Source organism: Lontra canadensis, unplaced genomic scaffold, assembly GCF_010015895.1.
Source record: "Lontra canadensis isolate GAN:19392208 unplaced genomic scaffold, GSC_riverotter_1.0 scaffold3, whole genome shotgun sequence".
NCBI lineage: Eukaryota > Metazoa > Chordata > Mammalia > Carnivora > Mustelidae > Lontra > Lontra canadensis.
Window position 1 is genome coordinate 42,706,011 of NW_022630997.1, and position 24,844 is coordinate 42,730,854.

A 24,844-nucleotide genomic window follows, 5' to 3' on the forward strand; every position below is an offset into this window, starting at 1 on the left:
CTGGTTTCATGATAATTTGCTTTAAAAACTTTCATTGTACAAAAAGTATATAACAAAATTTGTCATCTTAATCACTTTTAAATGTGTGGTTTAGTGGCACCAAGTACATTCACACTGTTGTGCAGTCATCACCAGCATCCATCCCCACAGCTCTTTCCATCTTGTAAAACTAAAACTGTACCCATTAAACAATAACTTCCCATCCCCTATTTTCCCTAGCCCCATCATTTTGCTTTGTTTCTATAATTTTGACTGTTCTAAGTATCTCCTATAAATGGAATCATACAGTAATTGTCTTTTTGTGATGGACTTATTTCACTTAGCATAATGCTCTCAAGGGTCATTCACATTGTAGCAAATGTCAGAATTTCCTTACTTTTTAAGGCTGAGTAGTAATACGTCATGTATATATATATGTATATATACCATATTTTGCTTATTCTTTCGTCCATCAGCAGGACACTTGAGTTGCTTCCATGTGTTAGCTAGTGCAAATAGTGCTGCTGTTAACATGCCTGTGCAGATATCCTGTCAAAACCCTGCCTCCCATTCTTTGGGTAGATACATAGAAGTGTAATTGCTGGATCCTATGGTAATTCTATTTTTAGTTTTTTGAGGAACTGCCTTACTGTTTTCTGCAGTAGATATATTATTTTACATTCCCACCAACAGTGCACAAGGGTTCCAAATTCTCCCCCTACTCTTCAACACTTGTTATTGTCTCTTTTTTTGATGGTAGCCATCCTTATGGGTGTGAGGTGATATCTCATTGTAGTTTTACATTTTCCTATCAGTGATGTTGAGCATGTTTTCATGTGCTTTGCAGCCATCTGTATTTCTTTCTTGGAGAGAGGTTTATTGAAGTCTTTTGCCCACTTTTTTTTTTTTTTTTTTAGATTTTTTTTTTTTGAGAGGGAGAGAACGAGAGAGAGAGAGAGAGAGAGAGAGCGCACAAGAGGATGAAAGTCAGAGGGAGAAGCAGACTTCCTGCATGCAGGGTGCCCGATGCGGGACTCGAATCTGGGACTTCAGGATCATGACCTAAGCCGAAGGCAGTTGCTAAACCAACTGAGCCACTCAGGCGCCCTTTTGCCCACTTCTTAATTAGTTTTTTTGTTGTAGTTGGTTTAGGAGTTGTCTACATATGCTGGATATTAATCCCTTATGAGACACATGATTTGGAAATATTTTCTCCCATTCTGTGGGTTGTCTTTTTAGTGTGTTGATAATGTCTTTTGACGCATGAAGTTTTAAATTTTTCGTGAGGTCCAGTTTATTTTTTCTTTGCTTCCATTTGCCTTTAGGATCATATACAAGAAATTGTTGCCTCATCTAATGTCATGGAGCTTTTCTCCTATGTTTTCTTCTTAAGAGTTTTATTGTTTTAGGTCTTACATTTAGGTCCTTTATCCATTTTGAGATAATTTTAACATGTGTTAGTGTAAGGGTCCAACTTCATTTCTTTTGCATATGGATATCCAGTTTTTCCAGCACCATTTGTTGAAAAGACTGTCCTCTCCCCATTGATTGGTCTTGGCACTCTTGTCAAAAAGTATATGATCATATATGTGAGGGTTTATTATAATCTGGGCCCTCTGTTCTATTCCATTGATCTTTATGCCTTACTAATACCACACTGTTCTGATGACTAGCTTTTTTTTTTTTTTTTTTTTAAAGATTTTATTTATTTAATAGGGCATGAGCAGGGGTGAGGAGGGGCAGAGGGAGGGGGACAGGCCGACTCTGCTGAGCAAGAAGCAGGGCTTGATACCAAGACCCTGAGAGCATGACCTGAGCCAAAGGCAGAGGAAGGCAGATACTTAATCAGCTGACCCACTTAGGCGCCCCTGAAGACTGTTGCTTTGTAGTAAGTTTTGAAATCTAGAAGTTTGAGTTCTCCAGTTTTGTTCTTTTTCAAGATTGTTTTGACTGTCTCTTGAAATTACATATGTATTTCAGGATGGGTTTTTCTTTTTCTGCAAAGAATATCATTGGGATTTTGATAGGGATTGTATTTAATTTGTAGATCAGTTTGCGTAGTATTGCCATTTTAATAGTATCAGGTTTTCCAGTCCATGAACATGGGATGTGTTTCTACTTACAGGTTTTCCAGTCCATGAACATGGGATGTGTTTCTACTTATTTATGTCTTCTCTTATTTCAGCAATGTTTTGTGGTATTCTTTGTATAAGTCTTTCACCTCCTTGGTTAATTCCTAAGTATTTTATTCTTAGGGTTGTTTTAGTGGGGATGACTGGATAGCTCAGTCAGTTAAAATGTCTGCCTTTCGCTGAGGTCATGATTTGGTCCTGCGCTCAAGCCCTGCATTGGGCTCCCTGTGCAGTGGAGTCAGCTTCTCCCTTTGCCTGTCCTTTCCTGTTCTCTCTCTCTGTCTCTCTCTCTCTCAAGTAAATAAATAAAATCTTTCTCGAAGTAATGACTGTTCTGAACTTGGTCGTATTCATTTGTCTCTTTATTCTTTACTACATACATTGTTGTGTTTTAAAATTTTAAATAATCCGTGTATCTTCCTGCAACCTTTTTCACTCAATTTTTTGAGTAAACTCATCTAACTGCTCTATGGTATTATATGACAGAATTGATTTATTCATTCATGCATGGATGGACATTTTGGTTATCTCCAATTTTTTTTCTGTGTCAAACAAGATTTCAGTAAACATCCTTGTTTATGTATTCTTTGGCTAATGTAATGCAAATGTTTCCTTAGGGTATAAGAAGTCAGGGTATAAGTGCCCCCCCCTTTTTAAGATTTTATTTATTTATTTGACAGAAATCACAAGTAGGCAGAGAGAGAGAGAGGGAAGCAGGCTTGCCGCTGAGCAGAGAGCTCGAGATGGGGCTTGATCCCAGGACCCTGAGATCACGACCCAAGCCGAAGGCAGAGGCCCAACCCACTGAGCCACCCATGTGCCCTGAGCCCCTTGGTTTTATCTCTTAAATCTATTTCCCCCACTCCCATTCCACTGATGTAGTTGGAAAAACCTGGTTATATGTTTTGTGGGATGTACATTTTGGAGTTGCCCGATTTTTTCTTTTGTGTTAATTTGTTACTCTAACTCCTGTATTTCCTATGAACTGGTCAGAGCTTGAGTCTCAGTTAGATGCAAGTTAAGTTTTTAAATTAACTCCATAGGTGGCGCTCTGAACTTTCTGTTGAATTGCTTGACTAGCCACCCAACATCTCATCGCACTTTTTGTGTGACTGATGAGTAGCTTTGGTGGTGGGAGACTGATAAGTCCATATGAAGTTTTCCATGAGTTTTCTTGTAATTGTTTTTGCAGACTTTGATGATCCTTGCCTAGAACTATTAGGGGTTGAAAAATGGTGATTTTCTTATCCCATCATTCCTTCTACTTTTATTGGCTGGAATTCTATCAGTAAGAACTTTTTTTCAGGAACCATTTTTTTTTTCAGGAACCATTTTTTTATCCTCAACCAGAGTTTGTATGTGAAGGGCAAGATAAATCCTTGATTGTTATTCTTGTGTCAATTTTCAGAGTGAGTTAATGTCATAATAACTTATAGTAGTGACCAGCGATTTTTATCTGAAGTATCATTACAAACTCATGGATTTTTATGTATTTTTATATTTCAGTCCATTATTATTCATTTGATGCCCAGTTATCCTATTTGAGGCCAGGGGGATCCTCTTTACACTTGATCTTAGCCAAAAGGCTGAGAAGTGATGGGGGGATAGTCCTCTTTAGATGGGCTAATTTGTCCTTTCGAAATGATCCTGTTATTCTTTGCTATTAAGGAAATTTAATTTTTGGCAGTTTTTTCCAAGCTTATCTTATAAATTTCTACCCTATAGCAGGAAGAATCAGGCCTTGCCATAGTGAACCTTGATTCTTTTTAATTGGGAATGATGCAGGGAGTGGAGTGTAGCTAGGTTCTAGGGATGTCTGTTGCTATTTGTCATTGATTCTAAATCTTTACAGAGATAGGAAATATGTGAGTTCATGTTAATTTCCAATTCAAATGTAAGATTATAGGGTTTATACTTATATCTCTTTTGTGTCAAAACTCTTGGTTCCAGTGACATTAAACATAATTAGTTTTTTGTATTATCCTATAATAGACCTAAAATAATTTCAGAATAACCATACTTATATTGTTAGTAACATTAAGATTTTGAGTGCAGTTTATTTCTTTGTACTTTTTATCCTTGGAATATAGGTTAGACTGGATGTGATCGGTTAAAATATTGTTTGAAAAACACCTGAAGTAGTTCATTTCTTTGTGTAGTTACACCCTCAGTGTTGTATAGTTGGGTTTATTGATTTCAGTACTTTTTCTCCAGTTTTTAGGGATTGTTTTCTTTTTATTATTATTATTGTTTTTGTTTGTTTCTTTTGGAAGCAAAATATCTAGGAGTGAAATGGCTGGGTTGTATGGCAGGCATATATTTAGCTTTTAAGAAACTGCCTAATTTTTACATTCTTTTCATCAGTATGATTTCTTCTACATATTTCAAACATTTGGTGTATTCATTCATTTTAATCTTAGCCATATAATGGGTGCATAGTAGTATCTCATTGTTTAATTTACATTGTTATATATATGTTATAACTAACCATGAACATCTTGGCTAGTCATTTCTATTCTTCGATGAAGAGTCTGAGTTTTAAGTTCTTTATCAGATAAATGTGTTGTGAATATTTTTAACCAGTCTCTTGTCTTTTTATTTCATATTAGTGCCTTTTAAGAGAGAAGTTTTAAATTTTGATTGTTTAATTATCAGTATTTTATTTTTTAGAGGTGGGGGAGGGACAGGAGAGGGAGAGAGAGAATCCAAGTAGGCTTCACACTCACTGCAGAGTCCCAGCATGGGACTTGATCTCACAACCCTGAGATCATGACTTGAGCCGAAATCAAAAGTCAGACACTTAACCAACTGAGCCACTCAGGAGCCCCAGTATTTTTTTCACTTATGTGTAGTGCTTTGGTGTCAAATCTAAGAAATCTTTTTCTCCCCTGAGGTCTGACATATATTTCTTGTGTTTTTTTTATCTAGAAGTTTCATAGTTTGAGATTTCACATTAAGCCATAGGATACACTTTGAGTTGCTTTGTATGTGCTAGGCAGTAAAGATTGATTTTTTTTTTTAATATGAATACTTAATTTGTTGAACAACATTGAAAAGACTTTCTCTATTGAATTGCCTTGGCATCTGTCAAAAATCACTTGGCCTATCTCTTGACTTGATTCTATTCCATTGATTTATATGTCTACCTGTAATTAATACCAAACAGTCTGAACTATAGCTTGTGTTTGTTTGTTTTTTCTTTAAAGATTTTACTTATTTGAGAGAGTGAAAGCAAGCCCAAGTTGGGGGGAGGGCCAAAGAGAGAGAGTAGTAGACTCCCTGCTGAACAGGGAGCCCAATGTAGAGCCCAGTCCCAGGACCCTGGGATGATGACCTGAGCCAAAGGCAGACGCCCAAACACTGAGCCACCCAGGTGCCCGTGAACTATAGCTCTATAGTAAGTATTGAAATCAAGCAGAATAAGTCCTCCAGCTCTGTTCTTTGGTAAAATTGCTTTGGCTATTCTAGATTCTTTGAATTTCTATATAAATCTCAGAATCAGTTTGTCAGTTTCCAAAAAAATTGCCTGTAGGAATTTTGATTGGGGTTGGGTTGAATCTTGCAAACAATTTGGGCAGCATTGTCATTTTAACAATACAGACTTTTTCTAATCCATGAACACATTATATCTCTCCATTTATTTAGGGCAAAGAAATTGGGGTAGGAGACAAGATACTTTGACCTTAAGGTTAAACCACCATGAGTCTAACAGTTACTGTTTGACCATTGGTGTCAAAAGTTGGAACAGGGGCACGTGGGTGGCTCAGTGGGTTAAAGCCTCTGCCTTCGGCTCTGGTCATGATCCCAAGGTCCTGGGATCGAGCCCCACATTCGACTCTCTGCTCAGCAGGGAGTCTGCTTCCCTTCCTCTCTCTCTGCCTGCCTCTCTGCCTACTTGTGATTTCTGTCAAATAAATAAAATCTTTAAAAAAAAAATCCTTTCCCCACTTCCTCTTTCCCCTCCTCTTTTACCCCCCCCTTAAAAAAAAAACAAAAAACTAAAAAAGATTCCTTTATTTGCAAGCGAGAGACTGAGTGGGTGTTGGGGGGTAACTATATATAACCTGTAGTTACATATAGGCTTTTCCTATATGTAACTACCATTTTAATAGTTTTTCTCTTTCCACTGTTTATTTTTGAAAATAAAAGCAAATGTGTACATACTTCTGTTCCTTCTCAACATAAACACAGAAAGTATGGTAAAATACTTTGTGTACCATGGTGTTTTAATTTATTGATATACCCTAGATATCAATTCATATCATATATAGAAATCTTCATTTCTCTTTACGTCTACATTTTAATCTATTTTTGCGGAGGTACTGTAGTTTATATAATCAGGCCTCTAGGATGATCATTTGTTTATTTCTTGTCTTTGGCTGTTATAAAAATAATGCTGCCAGTATCCTTGTACATATATTTTTGGTTTTTGCTAAGTGATCTTTGGAATATTTTTTCTAGAAGTGATGCCACTGAGTCAAAGAATAAATGCATAGGTAGTTTTGCTAATAGAGTCCCAGTTTCCCTCCATAATGGTTGTATCATTTTGCATTTCTTTTTTTTTTTCCCAAGATTTTATTTATTTACTTGACAGGGAGAGACACAGTGAGAGTGGGAACATAAGCAGATAATGAGAGAGGGAGAAGCAGGCCTCCCGCTGAGCAGGGAGCCCAATTCGGGGCTAGATCCCAGTACCCTGGGATCGTGCCGTGAGCCGAAGGCAGATGCTCAACGACTGAGCCACCCAGGCGCCCCTCATTTTGCATTTCTACCAATAATATGTGAGTGTACCTATTTCCTCGCAGTGTGACCAAAAAAATGTTGCCAGTGTTGTCAGACTGAGATTTCTGCCAACCTGATAGTTCACTTTAATTTATTCTTGTAAATGATTTATTTTTATTTTAGAGAGAGAGTACACACATGAGAGCAGGGGGATAGGGAGAGAGAGAATCCCCAAGCAGACTCCCCATTGAGTGTGAAGCCCAACACAAGGCTGGATCCCAGTACCCTGAGATCATGACCTGAGCCAAAATCAAGAGTCAGATGCTCAGCTGACTGAGCCATCTAGGCATCCCAGTTCACATTTGTTTAGATTGGCAAATATGTATACCAATTTCTTTTTTTTTTCTTTTTTTTTTTTTTAAGATTTTATTTATTTATTTGACAGAGATCACAAGTAGGCAGACAGAGAGAGAGGAGGAAGCAGCCTCCCCTCTGAGCAGAGAGCCTGATGAGGGGCTTGATCCCAGGACCCTGAGGTCATGACCTGAGCTGAAGGCAGAGACTCAACCCAGTGATCCACCCAGGCGCCCCTGTATACCAATTTTTCTTTATCATTCTTTCTTGTACCTCAGACTTTCCTTGTAGAATGATTTTCCTCATCTTTTAGGGGTGCTTTGGGGTCACGGTTGGTGGTGTGTCTGACTCTTGGTCCTGAGATCCAGCCCCACATAGGGCTCTATGCTCAGTGTGGAGTCTAAGATTGTCTCTCCCCCTATCCCTTAACACACTCTCTCTCTCTCTCTCTCAGATAAATACATCTTTAAAAAGATGTTTTCCTCATCTTTGAAACACATCCTTAAGAAGCCTTTACATATATATATTACATATGTATGTTGGCTTTGGATTCTTTGTGCTTCCTGACTCTCAAGTTTTATGTGCTTTAATTCTGGAAAATTGTCTACTTTCACTATTATTTCTTTAGTGCCTCTCCTATATTCTCTCTGTTGTCATCTGATGGGACTCCAACTAGACATACTAGACCTTATTTTTCTTCCTTTTAACTAGCACTTTCATTATTTTTTTTTTAAGATTTTATTTATTTATTTGACAGAGGTCACAAGTAGACAGAGAGGCAGGCAGAGAGAGAGGAGGAAGCAGGCTCCCCACTGAACAGAGAGCCAATGCAGGGCTCGATCCCAGAACTCCAGGATCATGACCTGAGCCAAAAGCAGAGGCTTTAACCCGCTGAGCCACCCAGGCACCCCTAGCACTTTCTTTCTTTCTTTTTTTTTTTTTTTAAGATTTTATTTATTTATTTGAGAGAGAGTGAAAGAGCATGAGAAGGGAGAAGGTCAGAGGGAGAAGCGGACTCCCCATGGAGCTGGGAGCCCAATGCGCGACCCGATCCTGGGACTTCCAAGATCATGACCTGAGCCGAAGGCAGTCGCTTAACCAACTGAACCACCCAGGCCCCCAGCACTTTCATTTTTATCTCTCCTCTGCTACCTCCTGGGTAGTTTGTCCCATGGTAATTTATTCAGCTCTCTCTTTAGGTTTATTATTCCCTCTTTTTTTTTTTTTTTTGTCTAACTTGCAATTTAACCTGGCCAGTAAATTTTATTTCATTGATTCTGTTTATCACTTCAGGAAGTTCTGTTTTTTTTTTCTCCCACTCCTATCTCCCTGGTCTTTTTTTTTAGGGTGTCTTTTATGTTTTTATTTTCTATTTTTTTTTTATTTCTTTAAACATTTTAATCATAGTTATTTTGTATTCTTAATCTCATAACACCAGTATCTGAAGAACTTGGGGATGTCTAATACTGTTTTAAAATAGTTTTGCTGCTTTTACTCATAGTGGCTCTTTTCATTTTGTCTTTTATAATTTTGGATTGTGTATACTTCTTCAGATTCTTTGTGGGAATGTTGCAAAACTTGAGCTAAGGGTGCATTTGGCCAAGTATAAATGTTGCTTTTGCTTTCAATTTAACATTTTGACATATTTCTGTCTAGAGCTTTCTGGCTTTCCTGTATGACATTTGAAATTATCTTTCTTAGTTGTCTGGGTGGCTCAGTTTGTTAAGTGTCTGCCTTTGGCTCAGGTAGTGATCTCAGGGTCCTGGGATTGAGCCCCATGTTGTCATTGGGCTTCCTTCTCAGTGGGGTGTCTGCTTCTCCTCTCCCTCTGCTCCTCCCCTTCACTCGTGCTCTCTCTCAAATAAATAATTAAAAATCTTTAAAAAATTATCTTTCCTGAGGCGCCTGGGTGGCTCAGTGGGTTAGGCCTCTGCCTTCGGCTCAGGTCATGATCTCAGGGTCCTGGGATCGAGCCCCGCATCAGGCTCTCTGCTCAGCAGGGAGCCTGCTTCCTCCTCTCTCTCTGCCTGCCTTTCTGCCTACTTGTGATCTCTCTCTCTCTGTGTCAAATAAATAAAATCTTAAAAAAAAAAAAAAAGAAAAGCAGTCGCAAAAGACCCTATGTTAAATGATTCCACTTATATGAAATAACCAAAATAGGCAAATCTATAGATACAAAAAGTAGATAAGTGGTTGTCTAGGGCTGGGACAAATGGGGAGATAATGGGTAGTGACTGCTTATGGTTACAGGGTTTCTTTTTGGGGTGATGAAAGTGTTCTAAAATTAGATTGCACTGTTGGTTGCACTACTCTGAATATACTAAAAACTATTCTATGTAAATTACATATTATTAATGCTGTTGGAGGGAAGGGAAAAGAGAAGGAACCAATTTACAGGTCCATCTTTCTTCCTGTCCATTCATTTTTTTGTCCAGATTATTGGTTAGGAGTAAGGTATTTGTCTTATGGTGATTCCTGCTGTGCTAGAAAATTGCATGCTTCAACTTAATTGATGTTTCATTTTGGCATGATGGCTGATAATTGAAGTCTTGGGTTTTCTAGGTCCACGACCCCTATTAGTGTGATTCTTACCATGTTTCATTATCTTGTAGATTGTTCCTTTGTTCATAAATTTAGGATGATTCTTGTTTTTCCTACCTCAGAAGATTATTACAAAGTTCAAACGAAAGTGAGATAGCACTTCGAAAGCTGTATAGTCCTAAATAAATATTTTTAAAGTTCTCTTTATTTTCTTTCCTTAGGAGTAAAACACAAATCTTTTCTAACAGTTGAAGACTGTTTTGAGTTGGGCAAAGTGGCCTATACAGAAGCTGATTATTACCATACAGAACTGTGGATGGAACAAGCACTGAGGCAGCTGGATGAAGGCGAGGTTTCTACCATTGATAAAGTCTCTGTTCTAGATTATTTGAGCTATGCAGTATACCAGCAAGGAGACCTAGACAAGGCACTTTTGCTCACAAAGAAGCTTCTTGAACTAGGTATGTTAATTTGGCCTAAACTTATATATAAGTTGCATATGATAATCATTATATATAAGTGTCAAGCTATATGACAAGATATATATATAATTCTGATATATGACTATGTTATGTTGTCTTATATATGTAATGAATATATATAATTCTGATACATAATTTGTCATATAACTTTGGTACTTTTTTTTCTTTTTCAAGTCTTTATTTAAATTCCAGTTAGCACACTGTAATATTAGTTTCAGGTGTAGAATTTAGTGATTCATCACCTACACACAACACCTGGTGCTCACCACAAATGCCCTACTCAATACCTATCACCTATCTGACCCATCCTCCATCATCTTCCCTTCTGCAACCATCAGTTTGTTCTCTGTAGTTAAGAGTCTGTTTCTTGTTTTGCCTCTTTTTTCTCCCCTTATGTTCATTTGTTTTGTTTCTTAAATTCCACATGTGAGTGAATCATACAGTATTTGTCTTTCTCTGACTTAACTTCACTTAGCATTATACGCTCTAGCTCCATACATATCATTGCAGAGTTTTCATTCTTTTTTATGACTGAGTAATATCCACTTGGGTACCTTTTATTTGTTTAAGTCAAGAGTCTATCTATTAGACAAATTTTAGCCTCCATTTTTCTATTAAATAAATGGCAACTCATTTTTCTTAGCTAACACAGTGGCTGTGTTTCTCTGCAGTATACTCTTTAGGAACTTCAAAATTATACCTGACCTAACTAGCTCAGTCAAAAATGCTTATTTACGGGGCACCTGGGTGGCTCAGTGGGTTAAGCCGCTGCTTTCAGCTCAGGTCATGATCTCAGGGTCCTGGGATCGAGTCCCACATAGGGCTCTCTGCTCCGCAGGAAGCCTGTTTCCTCCTCTCTCTCTGCTTACCTCTCTGTCCACTGTGATCTGTGTCAAATAAATAAAATCTTTAAAAAAAAAAAATGCTTATTTACCATGTTGTCATATTAAATATTAACCAGTTTCCTTTGAAGACTATTTTTTAATTGCATTTCATATGTAAAAATAGTGATTTGAAGTAAATAGACTGAAAATATATTTGTCATATTCAAATGTTAGATAATGCGGTATCCTATGAGGAGTTGGTCACTAGTATTTTGAACTTGTTTCTCTTAAGTATGATCCAGAGACCACGTGCATCAGAATTACTTGGATGCATATTAGAAATGAAAAATTCCCTGATCTCCACCCCAGACCTACTAAATCAGAATCTCTGGGGGTAGAGTTGAATGCTAATAAGTTCCGGTGGCCTTTGGTTTAAAATGAAGCTTTAAAACTTTTTTACTAATTAATATTTTTCTGAATAGGTTAATATGTGTATGTTAGAAGAGGCCAATTGTTTAAAAGGATTGGTCATCGTCATCTGAAAATGAACTTCTGACAGGTTATTTCTTGGTTGAGTGAATTAATAAATTAAGATATTAGTTCAAATACTCTTTTTTCAGTGTTTTGTAGTGATTTTTTCCTTCCTGTCTTAAAGAGTCATAATAGGAAATTTTTAAAAATAGAAAAGATACGGAAGAGTTCCATAAGCCAATCACTGGAAGATACCCACAAATTTTGTTTCCTTATAGTATATATTCCCTTTCCTGCACATACTCACTTTTCTTTTTCTCTTACAAAATTAAGATCATATTGTATATTACAGCATACATTTTGAGTAGTTTCTCAAAGACAAGTATTTTACAAATCTAAGGCTGGATATCCTAAACACTTCCGTTAATATCACAAGTGAAGTTTCTGTGTATTGTTCTCTGTGTGTGTGTGTGTGTGTGTGTGTGTGTGTGTGTGTTGGTTTGGATTTTTTTTTTCACCCCCCCTGGGATGGGTGGATAGTTCTCTTTTCCCCTACTAAAAGATAGCTTAAAATGATGACTAGCAATTCAGAGGCAGTTAGTGGATTCTGGCCTATTTGAAAATTATAACTTCAATTTCTCTTTTTTCCATCTCACTTAGAATTTTGGAACTGAAATTCTCTTAGCCCTCAGAAGTAGGCTCTGTTCTACATTTATGATGTATCTGAGGTGAATGTTGCTTTTGAACTGTATACACTCTCATCCCCATGATTACATTTCAGTCTCAGAAAAATCTTTTCCATTGCTTAAAATAAAGAGAATGAGTAATATTTTAGAATTCATTTGGCATCAAATTGATCATAATTCATTTGGCTGATTAATAAGTTCTAAAAGTAGAATATTTGATACTTTGAAATAAATGGCTGATTCCTTCTCCAGAACTCTTTTTATATAGGGTGACTGTGTGTGATTTACTTGGGGCAGTACTGGTTTTTACCTATTGTTTTGGTACAATAATTTTTTAAAAAAGATTTTTGTTTAGCTATTTGAGAGAGTGCATGTGCGAGCAGGGTAGGGGTGACAATAGAAAGAATCTCAAGCAGGCTTTGTGCTGAGTGTGGAGCTGGAAGCAGGGCTCATTCCACAGCCCAGATCAAACCTGACCTGAAACTAAGTGTTGGTTACTTAACTGACTGAGCCGCCCAGACACCCCTGGTATAATTTTTATTAGTGCCTCCTTTCACTCTCATAAGTATCCTGGTTTGGAAGGTAAATTATATGGTCCTCTATTTTTATATTACTATATTCCGATGCTTGAAAGACTGTAAACTTAACCATGGTCATGCTTTCTTCCTTACCCAATAGATCCTGAACACCAGAGAGCTAATGGTAACTTAAAATACTTTGAATATATAATGGCTAAAGAAAAAGATGTCAATAAGTCTGCTTCAGATGACCAATCTGATCAGAAAACCACACCGAAGAAAAAAGGGGCTGCTGTGGATTATCTGCCAGAGAGACAGAAGTACGAAATGCTGTGCCGTGGGGAGGGTATCAAAATGGTAAAGTGGAAAAGCTAATTGTGTGTATGTGTGAATGTGTGTGTGTTTGTACATAGTTCTAGAGAGAATCAGAGTTCTTTTTTACTTAAGCCTATGTGATAAATATTAGAATTAACTACTTAAAGTATTGCAGTATGTTTATTGTGGGTGTCACACTTAATGTGCTCCAACTATTAGTAAAATAGCTTTAGGATAAAGCTTTTGAATCATTATGCTATTTTATTTTTGGTGATATAACTCTTTGCATAGTACAAAAGAGGCTTATTTTTATAAGATGGAGGATCAGATAATTTAAGGGACATGATAAGGTTTTTTTCTTATATTTTAATGCAAAAGATACTTCTCCAGTCTTTTTATTTATTTTTTTAAAGATTTTATTTATTTATTTGACAGAGATCACAAGTAGGCAGAGAGGCAGGCAGAGAGAGAGAGGAAGGGAAGCTCCCTGCTGAGCAGAGAGCCCGATGCGGGGCTCGATCCCAGGACCCTGAGATCATGACCTGAGCCGAAGGCAGCGGCTTTAACCCACTGAGCCACCCAGGTGCCCCAATACTTCTGCAGTCTTAAGCAGAAATAATACACCATCTTAACCTGTCCTATAAAACAAAGAACTCCTCTATGCAATAATGTTTTGTGGTTTTGCTCCTATTTGACCTTAACAGGATTGCTTAGTGAAATGTGCTAATCTATTTAAAAAATACTTAAAATGCAGAAAGAGTTTCAGCAGATTTTGACTTTAATATTTATTTTTTTAAATACTCAAATGTGTCTATAAATATCCCTTTATTTATTGTATGTCTATATTTATGTATTTATAACTCAAGAGTGCTAGTGCTTCAGGGTGTTAATAGATAAAAGGCCATAAACAAAGTTCAAGTCTGGGGAACTTGGGTTTTTGTTCACCCTCAGGGCTTTTCAGAGCCTTTTTATGATAATGTACATTATGGATATGTTATACATTGCTTCCCAACATTAACTGATCATGCATGGAACCCTTTTTTAAGGTATATCATGTGGTACTAGTTTTCAGTTGAATGCAGGCATATATAGAAGGAATTAGTGAATTTTTGAAGTACTTTTTTTTTTTAGATTTTTTTTTAAATTATTTTTTTATTTAACAGACAGAGATCACAAGTAGGCAGAGAGGCAGGCAGAGAGAGAGGAAGGGAAGCAGGCTCCCCCCTGAGCAGAGAGCCTGATGCGGGGCCCCATCCCAGGACCCTGGGATCACGACCTGGGCTGAAGGCAGAGGCCTTAACCCACTGAGCCACCCAGGTGCCCGGGAAGTACTTTTAAATGTAAACATTTGAATAGTGTTTCAAGTTTTTCTCTGCTACTCATAAACTCAAGCTGGGCTGTACCTTTTGGTATTGGTGACTTCTTGATATTTGAGGACTTATCATTGACAACTTAATCTCTAACAGCAAATGCATAGATCATATCTATGTTGACACTTGAGAACTAAGTTTATGGACTCATGGAAGAACATGCTTACTTTTGCTTTGAGTGCTAATGAATAAATACAAGGATAATAAAACTCTATAATAGATTCACAAAACTTTTTTTTTTAAGTTCACACCTAAATACTTTATTACATATCTATTGAAGATAAAGACTCAAAAAATAACTGAAAAACCATTGTCACACCTAAAAAAAAGAGCACCGTATTTCCGTACATCTGGTTAGTGTTCAAATTTCCAGTAGTAAGCAGATACTTTATTACCTTTAATAACTTTTTTTTTTTTTTAAGATTTTATTTATTTCTTTGACAGAGATCACAAGTAGGCAGAGAGGCAGGGAGAGAGAGAGACGGGGAAGCAGGCTCCCCCCTGAGCAGAGAGCCTGATGTGGGGCTCGATCCCAGGACCCTGGGATCATGACCTGAGCCAAAGGCAGAGGCTTTAACCCACTGAGCCACCCAGGCGCCTTGAAGAAGAGATCAGAATAGAATCATAGGTATGAAACAGAAGTCTGCTTAATTTACCAATTTGTTGATGTGACACACCCATCAACTTTGCCCAAAAACAAGGAACATCTTCATTCTCAGAATAAATTCACTTCATCATTGTATCAAAGACTTAGAATAAATAAACCTTTAGATTTGACTCTAGGTAAATAAAGTACATGGAGAATAAGCATGCATCATTATTTGTCTTAGTAGGTTAGCTAATAATTAAAACAGAGTAGGGGCACCTGGGTGTTTTAGTCAGTTAAGCATCTGCCTTGGGCTCAGGTCATGATCCCAGGATACTGGAATGGAGCCTGCTTCTCCTTCTCCCTCTGGTGCTCCCCCTGCTTGTGCTCTCTTACTGTCAAATAAATAAAATCTTCAAAAAAACCTGAAACTAGTATTATTTTTACTTCATATATGATATACTTGTTTAATCAAGAGAAGAATCAGCAGTAGATAATTTATTTAGTTAATATACATTGAAAGGAACATTTATTTGTTTTGTCAATGACTTTTTTTTTTTTTTTTTAAGATTTTATTTATTTGACACAGAGAGAGAGAGAATACAAGTAGATAGAGAGGCAGGCGGGTGGGGGGAAGTAGGCTCCCGTTGAGCAAGAGAGCCCCGAGATCATGACCTGAGCCGAAGGCAGAGGCTTAACCCACTGAGCCACCCAGGTGCTCCAACTCTATTTTTAATACTCATCAATAAAAGCACCTGCCTTCCTTAATAAGTTATTTTCTCTTTTTCAGAATTACTCATTTTCACCTTTGTTTTTTAAAACTAACTATATTTATGCTGCAAGCATTAACAGGGAGGTATTCAGGAAAACCTGGTGAGGTTTTGTTTTGTTTTTCCTTTTAAGAACTTTTTTTCTGGGGCTTCTTAGTTAACTTTGGGAAGTTTGGAGCAGTGCAGGTCATTCCTTTCATATTTTCATAAAATATTTCATTATTTTATTCATATTTAGACACCTGAACTTTATTTTGATGAGACACGGGTTAAAAGTGAAACCCTTTTTTCTTATTCAAGGCCTAGCATTCTCTCCCAGAAAATAATCATTAATAAAACCTAAAAAAAAAGGGGCGCCTGGGTGACTCAGTGGGTTAAAGCCTTCTGCCTTTGGCTCGGGTCACGATCCCAGGGTCCTGGGATCAAGCCCAACATAGGGCTCTCTGCTTAGCGGGGAGCCTGCTTCCTCCTCTCTCTCTGCCTGCTTCTCTGCCTATTTGTGATCTCTCTGTCAAGTAAGTAACTAAATTAAATCTTTAAAAAAAATTTTTTTAAATATTTTTTTATTTGACAAACAGAGATCACAAGTAGGCAGAGAGGCAGGCAGAGACACAGAGAGGGGGAAGCAGGCTTCCTGCTGAGCAGAGAGCCCGATGTGGGGGGCTTGATCCCAGCACCCTGGGATCATGACCCGAGCCGAAGGCAGAGGCTTTAACCCACTAAGCCACCCAGGTGCCCCAAAACTTTAAAAATCTTGATGTCCTATTTGATGCAAAATACTTGCAAAGTACTGTGTTTTATATATTCTCCCATCAGTGCTCTATGTATCCACATGCATGATTATTGTTTCTTTTTTGCATAGGAGCAAGCATTAAAACTATTATTACTCTAATATGTTTTATCGTTTTCTTAATTTTATGTTTAGACTCCTCGGAGACAGAAAAAACTCTTTTGCCGTTACCATGATGGAAACCGGAATCCTAAATTCATTCTGGCTCCAGCTAAACAGGAGGATGAGTGGGACAAGCCCCGTATTATTCGCTTCCATGATATTATTTCTGATGCAGAAATTGAAATTGTCAAAGATCTAGCAAAACCAAGGGTAAATAATTTTTTTTTCTTTTTTTCCTCGGTTTACTCTACCTGTGTATCAGTTTTGCCTTTGCAAGATTATAAAAATGAAAATTAATATGGCATTAACACCACAGATAGTTTTAGATATGTTGTCACAACATAGTAGAGTTGTAATTAAGCTCTATTTATACTAGTTTTTCCTCAGTTTGTTATTAACACAGATAACATACCCTGCAGCTGGGTTTTAAGCACTTAATTATGAAATTTTTATTCACACTGATTTTTATTCACAGATGTTTCAGCATCTTCCTGAAAAAGTTTTGTATGTATTTTCAAACACTTTAGTCTCATAGGCTAATCAAAGACCAACTTTCTTTTATCTGTATATATTTCTTTTTTTTTTTAATTTTTTTTTTTTTTTTAATTTATTTGACAGAGATCACAAGTAGGCAGAGAGGAAGGCAGAGAGAGAGGAAGGAAAGCAGGCTCCCTGCCGAGCAGAGAGCCCGAAGCGGGGCTCAATCCCAGGACTCTGGGATCATGACCTGAGCTGAAAGCAGAGGCTTTAACCCACTGAGCCACCCAGGCGCCCCTCTTTTATCTATATTTTTATCTGAAAGAATATTTGAAGTATTTTTATTTCCCTTTGGGCACAATATTCCTGGAAAGATACAATTGCACAAGCATCATGCTAATTTGAAATGAGGACATCATAGTTTTCTGAATTTAACTCCTATCATTTTTCTTAAGGAAAACAATTTTTTAAAAATTTTTTTATTTAAATTCAACTTAACATATAGTGTATTATTAGTTTCAAAGGTAGAATTTAGTGATTCATTAAGGATATCAATTTAATGTAAATGCAATCCCATAAACTTAGTGTTTAGCATAGAAGTTCTTCTTTTATGAGAATTTGAGAAAGACTACCCTTTATGCTCTTGCCTTTTTTCCCCATTAACTTGTTCTTAAAACCTATTTGATCTCATTGTTAGTAATACAGACTGCCGTCACTTTTGTAAAGAGATTGTTAAATAAACATTAGGCACATCTGTGCTCTCATTATATAGGAGTTGACAAATTTTTTCTGTAAAGGTGCAAATAGTAAATATATTTTATGCTTTGCTGGCCATACCATCTATCACAACTAAAGTCTATGTTGTAGTGTGAAAGCAGCCATAGAAAATATATAAATGAGTGTGGCTATATTTCAATAAAACTTTATTTCCAAAAACTGGCAGCAGGCTGAATTTGGCACATGGGCCGTAGTTTGCTGATCCTTATTACAAAAATTTAATTATCTGGGTATCTGTACTCAAAGTAAACTTAAGGTCAGAATTTTTGTTGCTGTTAAGTTTTACTATTCCAAATTGGTACTTTTTTTTTTTAACCAAAGATTACATTTTAAGCGAAAAAGATTGGTATAATATGTATAGATACTGTCTAAGGGACTTCTTATAAATCTTTCAAACAGAGCACTACTTATATCACATCATATTCTGTCAGTATCTTTTCAGTTTCTGTTTTAATCCATTCTTTGTGGTCAGTAAACCCAGTAAAACAAAATTCTTGGTAGAATATTTTTTAAGAATTCATTTCAGTTTTAGAGGGCAAGTCTTACATCTCTGGATTCAGAGGCCTCAGTCTTCAAAGGGATGCCTTATTTGGATTATTTTAACCAAAAAACTCAATGCCAGTAAAAATTATATACTCTTGTTAATCTCAGAATCATCATTTTTTTTTTTTTTGGTTTGAAGTCATCATCTTCACTGTCCACTCTTTCCTACTGTTTTTGTACATTTGTGAGTTCATCTGCCTCTGCTTAAGTCCAAGATTATTTCACTGAATATGTGAAATACATGAACAGATATGTTGAAGGAAGAAAAGATGGACCTTGAAACAAATTTTGGCCATTAACCTTTATAAACAGTTCCATCACTAAAAAAATTAAAATCAAAAGTTGGAAATGGATCATTAACTACAAATAGCCATTCTTGTAACTGTAGCCTTCAAATTTTAGAAATTTCTTTCCTCACAGTCCCATCTTCCAACCACTGAAAGAAATTTAATTTCTAATCTCTTTTGTTTGTGTACCCTCCATTCATGCAAAGCAAAAACAAAATTTAAAAAAACAAAAAAAAAATAACGAAAAGCTAAAACGCTGTCTCTCAAGGCCCAACACAAGGTGACTGGAAGTCTGTGGAATTATTTTCTCTTTTCATCCTCCTTTGTAAAAATCCCAGAATTCTGACTGGATAAATGTGATTCAATTTTTGTTTTGTTTTGTAATGCAACTATTTTGATGGTTGGCTTCACAGCTGAGGCGAGCCACCATTTCAAACCCAATAACAGGAGACTTGGAGACGGTACATTACAGAATTAGCAAAAGGTAAGAGATGTGTATGTTGCATATTTTGCCCTCTAATGAGTGTTTTGTACATCCTACAGGAATTTTCATTTAAGGGAAGTAGGTCATTTTCAGTCTCCAGCTCAAGTCACCGCCTCTTTGTATACGCATGGATAAACTGCTTTGTGTTTCACAGGTCTTTCCCTTTAACTAGAAGTTCTTTTTTAAAATCTTTAATTGGTCTGTTGTTTTTAGGGAATTAATATGCTTTGCATTTCTCTTCAGGTCAGGAATCAAATCTCCAGGAAATGGCTTGATACTTATTTTCTTTTTCCTTTTTCTTGCCAAAAGGAGGGGGAAAAAAAAAGAAAAAGGAAAAGAAAAAACAGCAGCTTGGATTAATCTGGGAGTAGTCTTTGTTTATATAGTTCTCTCACAGTCATAAATGCTGCAGTGAATTCACATCATTCTTTATAGTGATTCGTTTTGGCATTTGTTCATTCATCTTGTGAAATACCATTGTCATTTGGAGTAATCTGTATTCCTCCTGTTGGACTTATTTTAAAAAACTTGCTGACTAGAAAGTTGGCAATGGAAAGCACAGTTATGCTTCTGATCTCAGTCTTCCAACTACTATTACTCAAGAACTTATTTGCCTTTTACTTCACCAAAGAGACTTAAAAGTTTTTATCTCTGAGAGTTTTAAAAAGTAAAGCGACTATTAACTATTCTTTTGTCAAAGTACTTAAAGGACATTAAACTTCTAGATCTGAGAAAGCTCCTGTGAAACCCAGTGCTATAAATCATTTACATACAGCTTCAAATGATTTTTTTAAAAAAAGTGAAAGGACAATAAATCTACAACAAAAATATGTCAACCCATTTTCTCTTAATTTGGAAGTGGCTTTTCTTATTGCCACCTGTCTAAATGTTTTTGCTGATTTGAACCCATTACCTACCATCCAGACCAATCTGAACTCTTCCAATCACCTGTGGCTTGGCAAAACAAAACAAACAAAAGCCCCAAATTGCCTGCTACGTGAGTAAGTCCTTGTCCTTTCTCTTTTTTTGTAGCTGAGCCGAGCTACAGTACATGACCCTGAGACTGGAAAATTGACCACAGCACAGTACAGAGTATCTAAGAGGTAAGGGAGTAATGGAGAGAATTTTAGTCCTATTTGAACCATTTTCTTTCTTGAGAATCTAATTTTCATAAAACCCTGGTGTGGTTTCTAAGACCTAGGCTTTAGGCATGATAACAATGCCTGAATTTTCATTATAGACTAAAAAACAGACACGGTTATGGGGCAGTTAACAGATATTTTCCAGAAGTAACTTACTAGATTTCAAAATGCCTGCCGAGACTCCCCAGACCCCACCTGAAAAGTGAAGTTGTGTTCCCATATTGAAGTAAGAGAAGTTCCCAAAGAACCTTCATAGAAACAAGGCCTAATTTGGCTTCTACGGTAAAGCAAATGTTTAAAAATCTCTGGGTCACCAGAATAGCTGTAGGTATTTAGAAAGTGCATGCCTTGAAGGATTCCATTACAAATCCTTTTTAAGCCAATTGGTTTCACATTCTTTGCTTTTAACAATGTTTAAAGAGAATGTACTTAAGTTATTAACTGATCACTGAAATAATTTTTAACAGATTACTGTGTAATTCATGTATATAACTTAGAAGCCCACAGAATAAGTGACATTATTTCAACAGAACTCCTTTTCCATCTACTTATTTATGTAATGGAGATTTCTTAGCTCTCCTAAAAATGAGGGTTTTGAAAATAACAAAATAAGCTCCTTCCCTTTCATCAGAAACCTCTTAATACATTTTCACTTTTTATGTTGGGTAATGATAGTTTAATCACATTATTTAGACTAATGTGTGCTAATGATAATTGTAATAATTCATTACAGAAGACATTATTTTTAACAATTAGATCTTTATGTTAGAGGAATTTATATTTTTATCAATTTACAAAAGTATTTTTGTTGTAGACAAGTATAATGTAATAAAAGACTTTCAGGCATAGAATATATTTCTGTAGGACAGGGCTTCTCAACCTCAGCACTATTGACATTTTGGATCAGATAATTCTTTGTTGTTGGGGGTTGTCATAGCTTTGTATGACGTTTAGCAGCATCGCTGGCGCCCAGTAGATGACAGTAACGCCCTTCATCCCAGTTGTGACCATCAAAAATGTCTCCAGACATTGCCAAATGTTCTCTCGTAGGCAAAATTCCCACCACCACCCCCAGAGACTTCACCTGTCCACCCATGTTGAAAGCCACTATTCTAAGATAAGAATGGAATGAAAATGCAGTTCAAGGGGGAAGAAAAAGAATGATATGAAATTGCCCAAGTACTAAAAAAAAAACTTCATTCATGTATTTTTGTTCAAGTGGATCATAGTGGCCATCAAATCATTGTGGTAGTTAGATTCCACTGGATACATTTTAAAAAGATCATTTTTTAGAAATTACCACTATTTCAGCATGCCATAATTAAATTCTTTGAAACTATTTGATGAAAAATTTAGTTGTCAACTAAAAAATGTGCAGAAAATACATAGATTTAACAACTATTTTAGGAGTCACTGAAACAAAAAAATTTTGAATATTATTGCTGTTAAGTCATAGCAAAAGTACTTTGAAGGCTGTACAGAACGCTTTGTTTCCTTACTCTTTTTGGCAAAGCTGTATGTCCTTCATATGGTAATAACCTTCAGCATGCCCACACATATATCCTGGTTTCCTAACTGTGTGGTCCATGCTACCTGCCCCAGCAAACTAGAAGATGTGAAGAAAACTTAACTTCTATCATACGATTTTGATTTCAGGGAGACTTAAGAATTTGTAGAAATTAATTTGAATAATGTTTTGGTACATGATTTATAATGCTCCTGTGCATTGTAGTTAACTCTAAATTTCAAGTTAAACTTCAGCTAATTTTCCACTCTATTACAGAATCTTATTCATGTCTTAAAAAATTAACCCTTTAGTTTTTTAAAGATAAGCCATTATATATTTTATCAACATTACTACATGGTTTTAGGCGTTTTTACTGTCACATGGCTTGTTTCTAAATTCTTCAAATTTGATTGCTTTTAGGAAGCACATAAAAGAAAATTTCATGAGCTTAGTTCTTTCTTTGGAAGTCCTTTTTGGAAATTTTTTATATATACAATGGGCCTTTTGAAGAAATATCCAGCCCACAGAGTCATTGGACTCTTACCAATAAGGCAAAATAAATTACTCTTGGAAAGGTGATCTGAGGACTTTTTTCCTTAAGAACTAAATATTTCTAAACATTTTAAGCTTATTTTTAAAATATCCTAATTTTATAACTCTGAGAAGCAATTTTACTGGACTTTTTAGAAAGATACAACCATACTTTATATTATAAATGTCAATGGAAGGCTTTTAGCCACCAGCATTAGAAGCATTAAAAGACTAACACCAGAATAAATTCACCCAATCTCAGCAAAGTATGCAGTGTGTGTGTGTTTGTGTTCCAGAAAACCTAGTAACAGTGGAATTCCACAGCACACTCATATTTACTCCTAAGGAAGATCGTTCAGCAAGTCTCTTAAAGATAAAATATGTATGTTGAGAGAGAGGTCTTAACTGTTAAAGAAGGAATTTGGTCCATAAAATATCCTAAACATTTCATATTTTAACAAGTAAGTTTTTGCTGTTTTGGAAATTTATTGGCTATGCCAAGACATTTTCTACCCATTACTGGAATTGGAATTTTGAAGATTCCTACAAGTGAAGTAAACGAGTGTTTTAGGTTTTCTTCAGACATTGTATCTCTGAAAAAGGCATCCCAAATGTAAAACAGAAAAATTTATGTGTACTGATGTCAATTAATGTAGTTCCTTTTGCTGTGGGAACATCAGTATTTTGAATGGGCCAGAAGGGAATTTCAAATATCTGTATTTTGAGAAATTTCCAAGTGATTGCATCATCTTCCGTGGAAGGAAAAATATGTTCCAGCATCCTAGCAGATAGAATTTTATTTGGGTAAAGTATGTGTAGAAATCCATTACTGTTTATTTACTTCATTGACTATCTGTGAACTTTTGGTAAGTCATCTCTGTCCTTTCCATTATTAAAAAAACAAACAGACAAAAAAACCTAAAAATGTACTATAGCTTACTAATGGAGATGCTGATAATTTTCGCTAAAGCAGAAAAACGGAATTTTAGTTTTGGAAAAGTAAATATTGAGTTATATGCTCTGAAAAGATAGTTTAGTTATCTGAGCTCATAAAGTCCGGTTAAAGTAATATTAAGGGATATGCAAATAAATAATCTAGTGTGGTAGAAAAAGCTTCTTTGATTCTGGTAGGTTATTTTTAGAAGTGGTTTTCATTTTCTTACTCTGATACACAGATTTCCTATAATATGACATTTTCTTATGCTTAAGACTTAATTTACCCATGTACATAAGGAACAAATATGATATTAAAACATATTAATATTTTATAGTATGGGGCAAATACAAATACCTTTGAATATTTCAGATATTTTTTTTAATTGGAATCACATTTAACAACAACATTATCCTCTGTTAGATTGAACAGTGTTTCTCAGATTGAGGAAACTGAAAAGGACAGATCTATAGTATGATTGTATAATTATCCCACTAAGAACCAAAGGGCCAGGATAAATTTCCAGGCTAGATGATTGGCCTTTCTTTGTTTACCATCAAGCACTTATAGAAGAATTATTGGAAGTTGGCTCGCTGTAACTGGCACTTAGAGTCCTGAATTATTTTTTGCCTTTGGAAAAAATCACACAGTTTTTATATTAGCTAATTGTAAAATTCAGTTTTCACTTATGTTGGGTTAGAAGAAGAAGGTAGTACAAATCATATCACTTGCATTTTCCTTTGGAAGTTTTGTAATCTCCAAAACCTCCAAAATGGTAGGCTATTTACTTGAACGTGATGTCTTTATTAATATATTAGAAGTATAATCATGCAGTGTGAGAATGTTGCTCCATACTCAAAACAGTCCAGGGGCACGTGGGTGACTCTGTTGGTTAAGTGCCCAATTCTTGATCTCAGCTCAGATCTTGATCTTGGGATTCTAAGTTTAAGCCTGGTGTTGTGGGGTGTGGAGCCTACTTAAAAAAAGAAAAAAAAAAAAATTCCAGAGATACTATAAAAAAATCACATATTACAAGAAATGTTGAAACATTACTCTGAATGTACAACTTAGATTTGTGATTCCTGTGATTAAGACCAAAAGGAATATTGTCTGTGTTATCTAATTAGTAATGGAAAAATTGTAACCTTACATTCTAACTTGGTTAAAAACACTGAGTATTTAGAAGAAAGAATCTTGATTTCTGTTGATTTAATTTAATGCAGGAAAAAGACTTCCAAATCCTAAAGAATAGACAGTTAATACATGTTACAGTATCCTCAGTGTCTCCACTGAACTTTTGAGCAATGTTATAACAATATAAATTCATGGCTAATTTCTTATATTACCTGATAGATCTATAACAGTGTTGCTGAAGACAGATTAGGAGTTGGGATCCAGGTGAATGAAATGTTTTAAACTTCTAGAGTTCTCCAGCTAAAGAGAACCTTTTATTATATTTTGGAGAGGATTTCAGGTAAAAGTCAAATTAAGTGTAATAACTTTATATGCATAAATAGAGT

General features: G+C 35.9%; 1 protein-coding gene across 2 annotated transcripts in view; it reads left to right on the forward strand.

Moving 5' to 3' along the window:
- Positions 1-24,844, forward strand: part of P4HA1 (prolyl 4-hydroxylase subunit alpha 1) — a 78,493-nt gene that overhangs the window by 21,726 nt on the left and 31,923 nt on the right. Inside the window, exons 6-9 of one of the 2 annotated variants that reach the window (XM_032840669.1) lie at positions 9,950-10,189; positions 12,870-13,066; positions 16,676-16,852; positions 19,140-19,210. In XM_032840669.1, coding sequence (XP_032696560.1) covers positions 9,950-10,189; positions 12,870-13,066; positions 16,676-16,852; positions 19,140-19,210 — 685 coding nt within the window. Of the gene's footprint in view, positions 1-9,949; positions 10,190-12,869; positions 13,067-16,675; positions 16,853-19,139; positions 19,211-20,242; positions 20,314-24,844 lie in introns of both variants that reach the window. The other variant, XM_032840659.1, reaches the window with a different exon arrangement.